Source organism: Piliocolobus tephrosceles, chromosome 3 (assembly GCF_002776525.5).
Source record: "Piliocolobus tephrosceles isolate RC106 chromosome 3, ASM277652v3, whole genome shotgun sequence".
Lineage (NCBI taxonomy): Eukaryota > Metazoa > Chordata > Mammalia > Primates > Cercopithecidae > Piliocolobus > Piliocolobus tephrosceles.
Window position 1 is genome coordinate 121,460,816 of NC_045436.1, and position 15,912 is coordinate 121,476,727.

General features: G+C 37.4%; 1 protein-coding gene across 4 annotated transcripts in view; it reads left to right on the plus strand.

Moving 5' to 3' along the window:
- The first annotated feature begins 887 nt into the window (after positions 1-887).
- The window catches only part of UBA6 (ubiquitin like modifier activating enzyme 6), a 73,967-nt gene continuing 58,942 nt past the window's right edge, over positions 888-15,912 (plus strand). For 2 of the 4 annotated variants that reach the window (XM_023232141.1, XM_023232140.3), the window contains exons 1-4: positions 892-1,025; positions 5,359-5,421; positions 13,032-13,126; positions 13,652-13,680. In XM_023232141.1, the coding sequence (XP_023087909.1) occupies positions 955-1,025; positions 5,359-5,421; positions 13,032-13,126; positions 13,652-13,680 (258 nt within the window). In that variant the 5' untranslated portion in view covers positions 892-954. Of the gene's footprint in view, positions 1,049-5,358; positions 5,422-13,031; positions 13,127-13,651; positions 13,681-15,912 lie in introns of all 4 variants that reach the window. The other 2 variants (XM_023232137.2, XM_023232139.1) reach the window with 2 other exon arrangements.

Below are 15,912 nucleotides of genomic sequence, written 5' to 3' on the forward strand. Positions count from 1 at the left end.
GGATAATACAGTTTTGCCTGGACCCTCATCTCCACATGAGAGAGGAAAAATTTCTAATTAAAAATATGATACATCACTGAAAATTACGTAATAGTCAGTCAAAGCATATGCTAATTTTAAAAATCCTGCAGATGTTTATTCAAATATACAGTGTTAGAGTGAAAGACAAATCCTAATGTTATTGTGTCCAACTCATTGTTGCTTTCTAAGAAAGGGGACACGAAGTAAATGAAAAGAATTGTATGAGAACTCCTTATACATGTGTTCTGATAATCTAACAGTTATTAGCTCTATGACCTTGACCAAGTCACTAGCACTGACCAGAAGTTCCTTTCCCTTACCCACAAATTTGAGGGACCAAACTGGATCGTCATCTATGGCACTAAACGTCATCTATGGCACTAAAAATCACATGATTCTATTAAATCTGAGGCAGTGCCTCACATGTAGTGGACTCCCAAAATTATTTATTAAATGTATAACATCTTTAAGTGGAATCCCCTCACGGACAATCTGGAGCTATTAGCAGCCTTCGGTTTATTTATAAAATAAAGCTGTTTCTTCTTCTTACTATAAGACTCTTTTAAGGATCTGCAACGCAATCCCATCATTTCGCGGGTTACTAGAGTCCTGCATGTTTGGCTGTAGAGCAAGGGTGACGCGTAACTTCTGGACTTTGGTTCCATCTACAACTGCCGGATGCGGATGCCAGTCGCAACAGTCGAAGGGGGCGATGCCAGGTAACGCCCCCTTCGGCCACCTGCACCACAGCACGCTAAGCGGCCACACCCAAACCGGAAACCAGGACGCCCCTAGGATTGACGGGAAGGCGCTGCCGGGCTCCCAGCTTCCCCAGGCCCGCCCCTCTGATGACGTCTCCGTCCGCCCCTTGACCCCCCACAGTCCCGCCTCCTTCCTACCTCCCAGTAGCCGGCGGCGGTGTCTCGGGCGGCAATGGAAGGATCCAAGCCTGTGGCCGCCCCTCAGGGGGAAGAGGCGTCCTGTTCTTCCTGGGGGACTGGCAGGTGAGAGGACGAGGCAGGTGAAGGTGAGGGGGTCGCGGGTGGGACCCAGGCTCCGGGTTTCTGCTTCTTTCTTTCCGGCGGACTGGGGGCGCCCGAGAGACCGTGGGGCCGAGCAGAGCCGGCCCTGGGAGAAGAGGGGCGCGCGGAGTGGGTGTGGCGACGTGGGCTAGGGCCTCTGCTGTTCCCGGCTTTCCTGAGGAAATGTCCCGTTTCCGCACCTTTGAGCTCTTTCTCAGTTCTGGCTGGGATTCGGGATTCTCCTTCCTCCGAGTCACCAGACTTGGGGGGCTCCGGCCGAGAGCGAGTTCTGGTCCCGGTCACTTGGCGTGAACTTCCCCACTGGTGCCAAGCACCTTTCCTCCTTTCCGTTAAAAGAAAGCGAGGAGCGCCACTGTGCACCTCCACTGAGATCTTCTTTTGAAAACTGTTACCAGAAGGAACTTGGTAAGAATGAATCAGTAGCAATCTGGACACCCTGAGGCCTCTGTTGACTATGGAAGAAAAAAAAAAAGCCAGGAAAAAAAAATACACAAGTTACCCATCCCACTTGGTTTTGAAATTCTTTAGGTCTTTCCCGCCCCTGTAAAATTAGGGGGGAAATATTTGTGCTAGGCCTTTACCAGTTTCTTGGTTAGTAGTTCCTCTTTCAATCATGTCATAATTAATAAAGCAGGTAGTTATATTCTGTCCACCACTGTCAGAATACGTCAGAATACACCATGCCAAAGATAGAAGTGATGGATGTATTACTTTCAGCTGATGTGACACTTTGTAAACCTGTAGCCTTTTCGCCAGTTTCAGACTGAAGGGATGCTTTCAGTTTCATGGTGGTGTCTGCCATTGAAGACACTGCCAGACTTGAGGGATATTATGTAATATAACCCGCGCCTTATTCGAAGCGTTTTTGATTGTCTTATAGATCATATTATTTTTGCATATTCTTGAAACATTCCAGTGAGGTACAACTTTCTTAAAAGTGCCAGTAATGCCATTAAGCGGCAGAGCTAGTTAGAATGTAGCTCTTCCCGTTTTTATTCAGATTTACCCACTAGGGCTATTGCCTCCGCCATGCAAGGAGAGCAGCAAGTAAAAGTGTACTAGGGATAAGGTGATAGGAAAATAGATAATAAAAAATTTTGTTGGCTGGGTGCAGTGACTCAAACGCTTGCAATCCCAGCACTTTGGGAGGTCGAAGCTGGTGGGTCGCTTGAGCTCAGGAGTTCTTAGATTGCCCTGGGCAACATGGCGAAACCGCGTCTCTACAAAATACAAAAAAATTAGCTGGGTGTGGTGGTGCATGCCTGTAGTCCCAGCTACTCGGGAGGCTAAGATGGGAAGTTCGCTTGAGTCTGGAGAGGTCGAGGCTGCCGTGAGCCAAGATCGTGCCACTGCAGTCTGGTCTGGGTGACAGAGAGAGAGAGACCCTGGCTCAAAAGAAAGAAAAGAAACAAATTTTGTTTATTTTTATATTTTGTTACAATGCCCAAACAAAGTATGTTGTGTGTGTGTGTGTGTTTTTTATTAGATAGGTGATCTCTTAGAACACAGCTGTCTTCTGATTTGCTTTGGTAATTGGAATCAGTTTTTTTAATAGCTATCCATTTAATTGACTAGAAGCTGGTATCATTTGGTATGTGTCAGTGTTTGGTGAGATAAATGATAACATTTTAATTACCTTTGTTTACAAATTCTTTGGCTTATTTATCGATGCTAGGACTAGAAAGTTGGATTCCAAACCTGAATTTGATGCCATCGCACTGTTTGTAGAATCCTTTGACGATCAGAGCTTCTCAGAACTAGGAATGGCCTGCACTTCTGCTAGTATATTGATCTCAGCTCTCACAGTGGTTCAGCTCCAAATGCTCCAGACTGGTTCTCTGTACCTGGAAATTATCTCTGCTTCCCAGTGTTTCCTACAGATATGTTTTTGGAAGGCCATGCTGTGAAAAAATTGAGACAAGCACTGCTATAAATAATATGCTACTATAATAAGTATACTTTGTCAGATTTGTATATTTAGATTCGTTTTTCTTCCTTTAAAATTTATTAATTTAACAGGTTTTTTTTTTTTTTTTTTTTTTTTTTTTTTTTTTTTTTTTTTTTTTAAGTCAGAGTCTTGCTCTTGTCACCCAGGCTGGAGTACAGCGGTGGGATCTTGGCTCACTGCAACCTCCTCCTCCTGGGTTCAAGCCATTGTCCCACCTCAGCCTCCCAAGTAGCTGGGATTACAGGCGCCTGCCACCACGCCTGGCTAATTTTTGTATTTTTGGTAAAGACAGGGTTTTACCATGTTGGTCAGGCTGGTCTCAAGCTCCTGACTTCAGGTGATCTGCCCGCCTTGGCCTCCCAAAGTGCTGGGATTACAGGCATGAGCCACCGTGCCTGGACCATTTAACAGATTTTTAAAGTGCTTCCTTTATGTCTACTATTAGAGACAGTAGGCAGTATGTGTGGTAGTCAAGAGCTAGACTGCCTGGGTTCATATCCTGGCAGTGCCATTTGCCTGCTCTGTGACTTTGGGCAAATTTTAAGTTAACCTGCCTCAGCCTCTTTTTTCCATCTGTTCATTGGAGATAGTAATAGTGCCTGCCCACTGTTTGGACAAGGTTGTTGTAAGGGTTAACTGAATTAGTACATCTAAAGCACTTAAAACAGTGTTTAGCACAGGGTTATCCATTATTATTAAATGCCTGGTACTGTTTTAGTTATTTGAAATACAGTAGTGAGTTTTTAACAGACCATACATTTTTTGGTAGGAGTGGCAGACAAACAGTTAATGGTAAGTGATTTGAAAAAACTGACAGGTTAATGAGTTAGGCAGTGACCTAAGGATAAGAGTAGCCATTTTATTGATAGGGTGATCAGGAATGATGTGTGTGGTATTTGTAACACAATATTTTAATAGAGGCTTAACTGATAAGTCAGCTATTCTGAGATTTTAAGAAAGAACATTCTAAGCAAAAGAAATAGTGTAAAAACTCTGAAATAAGAGCAAGCTTGTCTTCTTGTGAAACAGCAAGCAGGTCGATGTGGCTTGAAGATAGTAAGCAAAAAAGGAGAGTGGTGGGAGTTGAAACTGGAGAGGTAATTGGGAGACAGAACACATTGGCCCTTTCAGGCATGGTGAGGTGTTTGAATTTTAAGAGTGAAGGAAATCCACTGAAGGGTAGTCCAAATTCAGGGGATAATTTCTGACTGCATTTTAAGATATTTAGACTGTTTTATGGAGAATAAAGGGGAAGGACAATGGTGGAAATAAGACTAGCTAGAAGGTCTTTGAAATAGCTCAGGTGAAATGTGATGATGGTTTGGCTTGAGATTGTACTGATTGAAATAGTAAGAAGTGATCAAATTTGAGATCTTCTATGAAGGTAGAACTAACAGGTCTCAAATGGAGAAAGTTAGGGAATGATTTAAGCAAGAAGATCCATAGATTTCAGGACTACCCAGTAAATGATGGTAGCAGAAAATGAGTTGGGAAAGACAGGAAGAATTCATTAAGCAGGGGTAATTGAATTCTCTTTGGAGTTTGTTATGTTTGTGATACCAGTTAAGACATCAGAATAGTTACTGTTTTGGCAGTTGTATACAATCTGGAGGTCAGAGGAAAGATCACACATGGAGAAATAAGTTTCAATATAATCAATATATATTCATCCATAGGATTGAATGAGTTTATCTAGGAAGAGTATATATAGAGAGAAAGTTGATGGTACAGAATTGCTGAAATACAGATCCATTAGAATATATGTACCAAACAGCGGGGCACAGTGGCTCATGCCTGTAATCCCAGCACTTTGGGAGGCCAAAGCAGGTGGATCTCTTGAGGTCAGGAGTTCAAGACCGGCCTGGCCAACATTGTGAAACCCCATCTCTACTAAAATTACAAAATTAATTGGACGTGGTGGTACGCACTTGTAGTCCCAGCCACTTGGGAGGCTGAGGCACGAGAATTGTTTGAACCCAAGAGGTAGACGTTGCAGTAAGCTGAGATCATGCCACTGCACTCCAGTCTGGGTGACAGAGTGAGACTCCATCTCAAAAAAGGGGGAAAAAATTATATATATATATATATTTTTTTATATCAGTGATAAAACAACACCTGAGATCTGAGAATACAAGATTATGAGCTCTGTAATCTTAAAATCTACACAGGAGAGAATAAGCAATCTGATAATTTTAGGCCATTTAAAAAATATAAGTAAAGTGGTAGATAATAAAATATATGTTTGGTTTGTGAAAACCTTTAGTAACTGTTGAATCTGATCACACAAGTAATCAAATATTATATTATAAAATGTGAATATTTAATAACCATGTTTTTTTTTTCCAGCACAAATAAAAATTTGCCCATTATGTCAACAGCGTCTGTGGAGATCGATGATGCATTATACAGGTGAGAATCTCATGGAAGCTGAAACTTACTTTCCTCATTAATTGTTCTCAAATAATCAAGTAGTCTCTTTGAAGATACCATTCGGCCTATGCGGAAATATATATGTATAAAATACATATATGTGATATATAGACACACAATATATATATGTATAAAGAGTTCCTCTCAAGTTAAAATTAGGGTTTCTGTGATTTTTTTTTTAACTACATTCGGATAATATTTAAATCTCAGTTGTTTTAGGTTTAGGTGACAGGACTAAGAAGGATTTTGCCACCTTCTGCAAAATAAACCTTTCATTTTTGGACAATAATTCATATTTAAGTTCTTGATAGTGCAGGAATTCATAAAGAATAATATTTCACTTTAGTCATACAATAGCATCTAGAGAATATGATTACTTCATTGTAATCTCATTAAAATATTTCCTGTTCTGTAATTTATAGACGGTGGAGAAATACTATGTGATTGAAGAGTTGTAATTTGAATGGAATTTGATGGGACTTTTAAAACTATGCTTTTTCAGTAAATTGGAATGCTTTTTTAGTAATTAAAGAAAGTATTGTATAATTGAATAGTTGTGTTTTGAATGGAATTTGATGAGACTTTTTAAACTATGCTTTTTCATGAAATTTGAATACTTTTTAAAGTAATTAAAGAAAAGATGCAGAGTCAATAATGGGCACTTTATTAGGAGCTAATACATACCATCTGGCATGTTGAGTCCAAATCCTGTTTTGTACTATATGCTTGGGAAAAGAGATAAAAGACTAACAATCTTGCTCATGTGAAAATTATTTTACAGATGGTTTCCTGATTATAAAATATGGTTAAGAAGTCACCTCAAGTTGTTGTATAAGGGTTAACTGAATTAGTATGTCTAAAGCACTTAAAACAGTGTTTAGCACAGGGTTATATATTATTATTAAATGCCTGGTACTGTTTTACGTATTTGGATTACAGTAGTGAGTTTTTAACAGACCATACATTTTTTAGTAGGAGTGGCAGACAAACAGTTAATGGTAAGTGATTTGAAGAAACCATGATAGGTTAATGAGTTAGGCAGTGACCTAAGGATAAGAGTAGCCATTTTATTGATAGGGTGATCAGGAATGATGTGTGTGACATTTGTAATACAATATTTTAATAGAGGCTTAAGTGATAAGAAGTCAACTATTCCAAGATTTTTAAGAAAGAACATTCTAAGCAGAAGAAATAGTATAAAAACTCTGAAATGAAAACAAGCTTGCCTTCTTGCAAAACAGCAAGCAGGTCAGTGTGGCTTGAAGACAGTAAGCACAAAGGGAGAGTGGACTCTTAAATTGGGATTCTTAATCTATAATTATATTCTTAATGTCCTTTTGGTCATTTTTTTTGATATAACAAATGGCACCTCTTTGAGATAGTATTGACTAATTTTATTCATTTTTTTAGTTTAATCCTTGTGAAACTTTTTTTATGTCCCTCCAACCCTGTAATACTGATAAATAAACGTAATTTTCAGTAGCTCAGTGACTAAACTTTCCATTTACAATGCTATGTGAGTAGGCTGTAGTTTGCTTTACTGAGAGTTATAGAATATAGCAGTTTAGCTGTTATTATTCGAGGTAAGCCATTTTCTTTTGTTTGACGGAGAGTATCTTTTGGTATAGTTGTTTGCACTTTGTGTGCATGTCGTATTGCAAACATCTAGTTGTTTACCAATGTGCATATTTGAGTTTTAATATCTTCCTTAAGAATTTGTCATAGTGAGGGCAGGAATCATTAATAAATGATAAAGCCGGGAATTTATGTGGGTACTAAAAGAGTGAATTATTAGGGAATACTAAAAGAGTTACTGACTACATATAGGTTTTCTTAGTAGAAGTACAAAGATGGGGCCTAGTGCGGTGGCTCACGGCTGTAATGCCAGCCCTTTGGGAGGCCAAGGCAGGTGGATCATGAGGTCAGGAGATCGAGACCATTCTGGCTAACATGGTGAAACCCCGTCTTTACTAAAAATACAAAAAATTAGCCGGGCATGGTGGCAGGCACTTGTAATTCCCACTGCTTGGGAGGCTGAGGCAGGAGAATGGCATGAACCCGGGAGGCGGAGCTTGCAGTGAGCTGAGATGGCGCCACTGCGCTCCAGCCTGGGCAACAGGGTGAGACTCCGTGTCAAAAAAAAAAAAAAAAAAAAAAAAGGAAATACAACTATGTATATATTACAAAAGCCAAAATGTGAGATTTTCACACGAAAACTAGGTCTTATTTTCTTAGATTTTAAAAATTAACTTACATGTTTGAGGGTTTGGTGTTTTTTTTTTTTTCTTTTGTTATAGTGGCTGAATCTGAAAATTTGGGAGTTTTATATTTTTGCTTTTTTGAGACGGAGTCTTGCTTTGTCATCCAGGCTGGAGTGCAGTGGCACGATCTCGGTTCACTGCATCCTCTGCCTCCTGAGTTCAAGCGATTCTCCTGCCTCAGCCTCATGAGTAGCTGGGACTACAGGCATGCATCACCACACCCAGCTAATTTTTGTAGGTTTTCTTTTTTTTAGTAGAGACGGGGTTTCACCATGTTGGCCAGGATGATCTCAATCTCTTGACCTTGTGATCTGCCCGCCTTGGCTTCCCAACGTGCTGAGACTACAGGCGTGAGCCACCGTGCCCAGCTGTATTTTTTCTTTTTTTAAATCTGTATCTATTGCTTATGGGGACTAGCATTAGACCTAGGACTTTGGACAATGATTAATATATTTTAGGGACAAGGCATGAAATGAGGATCCTTAGCCTCTTAACATCTCGGGGAGATAGATGTCAGTAGTGAACTTGATGAAGGTAGGATAAGATAAAGATAAATTCCAGAAGTTCTCTTTTCTCTCCATTCTCTTTCACACAGCCACAGTTCTGACCATTTTTGTCTCATAGTACAAGTGCAAATACTATAGCTTACTGAGTCATTTTGAACATAACTCCAACTTACCTGTTAAAAAGTTATTATTGTAGTAAAAACACATAACGTGAACTCTACCCTACTAACAAGTTTTTAAATGTGTAGTATAGTATAGTTGACACTTGAACGATGAAGAAGTTAGGAATGCCAGCTCCCCAGCACCCTACCTCTTGTGCAGTCGAAAATCCACATATGACTTTTGACTCTCCTAAAGCTTAAGTACTAATAGCCTACTATTGACTGGAAATTTTACTGATAATGTAAATAACACACATTTTAAATATTGTATGTATTATATACTGTATATATACACGGCATTCTTACAATAAAGTAAGCTAGAGAAAATAAAATGTTAAGAAAATCATAAGGAAGAGAAAATATATTTGTTGTTCATTAGGTGGAACTGGATTGTCATAAAGGTCTTCATCTTTGTTGTCTTCATGTTGAGTAGGCTGAGGAGGAGGAAGAGAGGGAGTTGGTTTTGTCTTAGGGGTGGCAGAATCAAAAGAGGTGGAGGCAGAAGGGTAGGGAAGGAGAGGCAGGCACACACTGTAACTTTATGGAAATATATAACTACTGTGTGACTTTTTTGCTTTCTCATTTCTGGAAAAATGTTTCTATACAGTACTGATCCTCCTGTCACTTTCTTTAGTTTCTTTTTGGTGCCCCTGTTGTAGAAGGGTCCATATCTTTAAAGAAATCAATGCAATCTTGAATCATCAGAACCCTTCTGCCCGATTGGCTGATATCAGTAACAATGATAGCATCTTCAGTGGTATAATCTTCCAGACTTTAATAATGTTCTCTCTCTTGGGGTTCTCTTCCATAGCATTGACAATCCTTACCATAGAGTGCTGTGTGTAATGAGCCTTAAAGGTCCTTTGTGATGCCCTGATCTAGAAGCTGAATTTGAGATGTTGTGTTTTGAAGCAAGTAGACCACTTCAGCACCTTCCTTGTTGAACTTATGGGGTTCTGGGTGGCCAGGTGTATTGTCCAATAGCAAAAGAACTTTAAAAGTTCTTATTGGCAGGACACTTCCTGATCTCAGAATCAAAGTATCAACAAAAGCAATTGAGAAAAAGGGTTAGTGTCCAGGCCTGCTTGTTATGTAGCCAGAGGCCTGGCAGCTGGTGTTTATCTTTTCCCTCCAATGCTAAGGAGTTAGCAGCTTTATATGTAAGGGCAGTCCTGATCATAAACCTGAATGCATTTGCACAAAACAGTACAGTTAACTATCCATTTCTGCGTTAAATCCTGGTGCTTGCTTCTCTTCCTTGCTAGTAAATGTCCTTTGTGGCAATTTTTTTCAGAATAGAGCACTTTCTTCTACATTAAAAACCTATTCAGGTAGATATCCTTTCTCTTCAGTGATTTTCCTCATGGTGTCTAGAAACTCATTGCTGCCTCTTGATTGGCAGAAACTGCTTCTCATGTTGTGTCTTTTTTTTAAGCCAAACCTCTTTCTAAAATTATCAAACTATCCTTTGCTAGCGTTAAATTCTACAGCTTTACTGCTTGGGTGATGAGTGCTCCAAAATCACACAAATCACCACTAAAGAACTTATGTAACCAAACACCACCTGTACCCCAGTAACCTATGAAAAAAAAGAATTCTACAGCTTTATATCCTTTACCTTCTTTTTGCTTTAAGTGGTCTTACAATGACTTCGCTTTTTCTCAAATCATGCTAGAGTCTATAAATATGCCTTTGTTTCAGCAATCCTGCACCCATATCAGTGCTGCATTTTCAATACAAGAAAAAAAGGTCTTTCACAAAAAGTGCAAGGTTTTCATACTTGCTGGTATAGTTACAATGATGGCTTTCCTTTTTTTTACAATGGTCCTTCCACTGGATTCATTTTATCTTGAAATGGCAGGCAACCACAGCTGCAGACCTCAGTCTACAGTACATATCAAGCAATTCAACTTTTTGTTGTAATGTCATGACTTTTCTCAGCTTCTTGGGAGCACTTGCAACATTACTGGTGGCACTTTGTATGGGTCCCATATATGTCATTCAAGATTTACAGTATTGCACATTAAACATGATGGAAAAATATGCAAGAACCTCAAGACATCACTTTTTCCTGCAATATTCAATTTACTGGAGAGAGAACTACTCAGGCAAAGATGAATAGAGTCACATGTGCTTTAACCGGATACATCACTTAAGCCCATCACAATAACAACTGGAAGTAGCTACAAAATTATTACAGTAGTGCAGTATGTACTACAGTGACTTTTATGCAGTTATGACTGAATACTACATCTTTACATCTGTTTACATGCCTCTTAACTGCAAATGGCGACATCTGTGGTCTGTAAGTGTATGTATAAGTTTTGATAAATTTTAACTTTTTATAATTTGTGTGTATTTCATGGTAGTAAATGATAAAATAGAGTAATATGTACATAGATTTCATGCATTCATGACATACTTTTTCTTAATTTTTGGATGTCTCTAGGCTACAAAGTTCATGTGTGAGTTTTGTCAAGTTGTCACAAATGTCCAAAAAATTTTTCAGTATATTTATTGAAAAAAATCTGCAAATAAAGGGACCTGTGCGTTTGAAACCCATGTTGTTCAAGGATCAACTATATTGTTAATGCTGTGTACATTGTCGTATAGCAGATCTGTGTAGCAAATATTTCTTCAAGATCTTGTTTCTAATTCTTTTGGATAAATACCCAAAATGGAATTGCTGGATTATATGGTAATTCTATTTTTTTAATTTTTGAGGAAGCTTCATACTGTTTTCCATAGCAACTGCACCATTCTACATTTCCAGCAGTGCACAAAAGTTCCAGTTTCTCCACATTGTTGCCAATACTTGTTTTGTTTTGTTTTGTTTTGTTTTGTTTTGTTTTGTTTTGTTTTATAATGGTCATCCATACAGGTGTGAGGTGATCTCTCATTGTGGCTTTCCCTTGTATTTCCTTGATGATTAGTGAGTGTTGAGCACCTTTCCATATACTTGTTGGCTATGTGCATGTTTCTGGAGAAACATCTATTCAAACTCTTTGTCCATTTTTAAAAATTGGGTCAGTTCAGGGCTTTTTTGGTGTTGAGTTATAGGCATTCGTTTGGATATTATTAACCCCTTATCACATACATGGTTTACAAATACTTTCTCTCATTCTGTAGGTTGCGTTTTCATTTTGTTGATTGTTTCCTTTACTGGTTTTTAGTTTCATGTAGTCCCACTTGTCAATTTTTGCTTTTGTTATGTGTGCCTTTGGTGTTATCCAGAAAATCTGTGCCAACACCAGTGTTATGAGGCCTCTTTCCTGTTTTCTTCTAGGAGTTTTATAATTGCAGATCTTACATTTAAGTCTTTGATTCATTTTGATTTGATTATTTTGTGTGTTATAAGGGTCCATTTTCATTCTTTTGCATTTGGAAATCTAGTTTTCCCAGCACCATTTATTGAAGGCCTCAACTACCTTTTCCTCTGAATACCCTGGCCATACTAGACTACTTCTTTTATCAAACATAAGATAGGTAATTGCAGTTTATACCTTTCTATCTCAACTGTCTTTTCCTGTAATGCTCTTTTGTGCTTCAAAAATACCTTCCAGTGATCCTTTAAGAACTCACTCCTATATCTGCTGTGTGATATCTTGCCTGAGTTACTTCTCATCCTTTCTGCTCAGCCCTAAAGCATCTTATTTTTATTGCTATTAAATAAACACATTATCACATAGTATTTGTTCACATGTATGTCAACTCTGTCAGACCATGAGCTTTTCTAAGTCATAGGCTATGACACAGTGTCTAAGTCTTAGAAGATACTCATTAAATGATTATTGAATGACTAGGGAAGACAGTGGGTTCAGATTGGCTTGTAGTCCAGAACCTAAGACTAGGTACGTTGCCTACGTAGTGGCAGTTCAGTGGCTGGGCAGGAACCAAAACTAAGGATATGACAAAAAAGTCTGAAAAAGGTGCAGATGGTACTAACAATAGAAGAAGTGATGATACTAAGAAGGCACTTACACATTCCATATTTAGGCAAAAACCAGTATTACTGGCCAGGTGCAACGTTCCCTGACTTCTGAATTCTGACATGAAGCTGCTACGATAAGATCATCCTTTATATCTGGATATAGACAGGATCTTGCTGTTGCCCAAGCTTGGGTGCAGTGGCGTGATCATAGCTCACTGTAACCTCAAACCATTAGGCTCAAGCAATCCTCCCACCTCAGCCTCCTAAATAGGTAGGACCACAAGTATGTGCCACCACACCTTGCTGATTTTCACATTTTTATGTAGAGATGGGGGTCTCAGAAATCCTGTTGATAGTGAAAGTTTTAAGGTGGAGATGGTAAACTCAAATGCTTATAGTAGCCACTGAGGTAATAAATGAGAGGAACAGGAAGGAGTTGATTGTGGCAAATCTGGAGCACATAATACTTCTGCCTAAACAGGACAACTCCTACTCAACTCCATCTGTCTGTTGCCTTGAGGGAATATAGATTGTGGTGCCAAATTATCTGATTTTTCAAAATATGTCATATATTTGGTATTTAATTCAGAAATGTTTAAACACTGCAAATCATTCAGGACAAGTCTGTGGGCAGGATTGAGTTCTTAGGCTTTTTGTTTGCAAACAACTTTAAGAGATATTATAATTTTAGTGAAATAATTTTTTGTTTTTTGTTGTGTTTTCCATGTAGTCGACAGAGGTACGTTCTTGGAGACACAGCAATGCAGAAGATGGCCAAGTCCCATGTTTTCTTAAGTGGAATGGGTGGTCTTGGTTTGGAAATTGGTAAGCAATATTTATATTCCTAATTTTGTATGAGACTTTTGAGCAATGTAAGATAGTTTAGATAATTTCATCCCCTTATATTTCCTATAACAGAAGTTAGATCCAAAATGTTGATCAGATTCAGTTTTTAATCTTTGTCAAGACTATTTCATGATGTTGTTATGTTCTTCCACAAATAACCAGTAATGACTCATTGCTTCTTTTTGTGATTTTAATAGCCATTAATTATCGTTCTCTATATCCATTAATTCATTATAAGTAGCACACATACATATACTGTATTCATAAAAACATGTCGAAGAATACATTGAAATTTTAGGAGTGATTATCCCTGGGTGTTGTGATTATGCACATTTTAATTTTTTCACTTTTAACCTGTATTTTGTAACTTTTTAAAGACAAGGAACTTAAGTAGTAAAAAAAGAAGTCAAAAGTGTCCAATCAGATATGTGACTAAGCTCTGTGAAGACATATCCAGTATGTATTCCCAATATTGAGCTGTTCCTTTTTCTTTTGCCTTTCTAGCAAAGAATCTTGTTCTTGCAGGGATTAAGGTAAGTAAATGTCCTCTGTGAGAAAAATTGTTATGAGCCTTTTATTGGCTCATTTGTTGTGGTAATATTGTTTATACTTTGTTTTAATTATTGTCTTTAATGCTCTACTTTTAAAAAAATCACGGAAATTTCAAAAATATACAAAAGTAGAAAGAATTGTTTAACAAAACCCCACATACACATCAGAAGGCTTCAGTTACCAACTCTTGGGGACATTTGTTTCATATATCTCCTTTTCATTCCTTATTGCCCCCAGCTGCCAAATTATTTTGATATAAGTTTCAGACATTGTATTATATCATCCTTAAATATTTTAGTAGTATCTTTAAAAGGTAAGAATATCTTTTGAAGCAGCAATACTATTTTCACACCTAAAATGTAACAAGCTCTTAATACCATTGTATCAGTTTACCCGTTGCTGTAAAACAGTTTACCCCAAAATTTGTAGCTTAAGCAATATTTTATTGTCTCATAGTTTCTGTGAGTCAGGATTCGGGCATGACTCTGGTCATTATGATAAACTCATGAATTTAAACATAATTTGATGTGTTTTCATCTATTATAGTTGTTTTCATTGATGCTCAGATTGTTCCATCTTTGGTTATTGTGGTTCTCTTCATGTTTTTTGAGGCTTTTGGACACAGCCCCTAGTAGTCTTTGTCACTGTTTACAAAGTCTTTTCAGTGGGCAGAGCTGAAACGTTCATAATGAGTAAACATTGAAATTTCTGATTTTCAGGTTTAGGCTTGTAAAGTATTACTAAACTTTCTAATTTTTACTTTGGATTATAGCATATTTATTTCTGTGATTTTATGTTTGTGTCTTATTAGGATTTTGGTTTCTAATGATCCATTAGATGCTTTATCCTATATAGCCTGTATATTCTTTATCCTATTATATTTTACCCATATGGCATAGTTTCAGAATGCCAATTCCCATATTGTTAATAATAATGTATTATTGAAAAAAATTTAGTTTTTTGACCCTACCTGGATTTGGCAGGCAAATTAACTGCTTTTAAAAGTCACTTTAAATAAATCTCTGTATATAGCAGACTCCATAAACAGTTTAGTCCATGTATTCATTTTGCTTTGGATTTTTAGAGATTGCTTTTTTAAAAGTTTAGTTTTACTATTATGTGAGATTTATGATTCAAAGTCAGATTTTTTGAACAAAGTATTTTCAGATAAGTCTAGCTTCTTGCTACTTTGTTTCCTCCTTCACTTATTAGGTTACTGTCTTTTTATATTTGGTTTATTCTTCATTTGTTTTTGTAGATATGTAAATGCATACACACATACATGTGTATCTGTTATGTGTGGGTATATATGTTTATCTCCTCCCACCTTTCTCATATAAAGTGCTCTTCTTTACCTTGCTATCTCTTTACAGCATATCCTAGAGATTATTCCATATTTATAAATATGTCTTTCATTTTTTTTTAAATAGTTGCATGATTATGCGTTGTATGGATGTATCATCTTACAGCCAGTTCCCCATTGGTGGGCTTTTTGATTATTTCCAGTCTTTTGCTCTTACAAATGGTGTGCTACGTTTAATACTCTTGTATATATATCTTTTTGTATTTCTCCCAGTGTGTCTTTGAGATAGAGTCCTAAAAGTAGGATTGCTGCATCACAGAATAAATGCAGATATCTTTTTGCTAGAGATTGCCAAATTCCTTTCCTTTGAGGTTGAGCCACTTCACATTGTTATCAGTAATATATGAGAGTCGCTGATTCACCTCACCCTCACCAATAGACTGTGTTGTCAGACTGTGAATTTATGCCAGTCTAACAAGTGAGAAAAGTTGTTTCGTTTCTTGGCAAGTTTGACCATCTTTACATATTTTCAAGGACCATGTGCATTTCTTTTTTCAGTATGGTCCTTGTTCATGTTCCTCTTTCTACGAGGTTTGTGGCCTGTAATATAATTTACAAGTATTTTTTTCTACTTTGTTAATTGTCTTTCTTACTTGAAACATGGAATATTTTGAAGTGTTTGTTTATATGAATTTTCTGGATTTTTGTGTTGATTTTTATAACATGATACTTTTATAAATTTAAATTATCTTCATGTTTAAAGAAATTTTTCCATCAATTTATTGGGGTCTCCAGATGTATATAGATCTAATTTTATATCCTTTCTAATTCTTATGCCTTTGCTTACTTTTCATTATCTAATTACACAAAATAATAGTTCTAGTACATTGTTGATAGTACTAGAGAGACT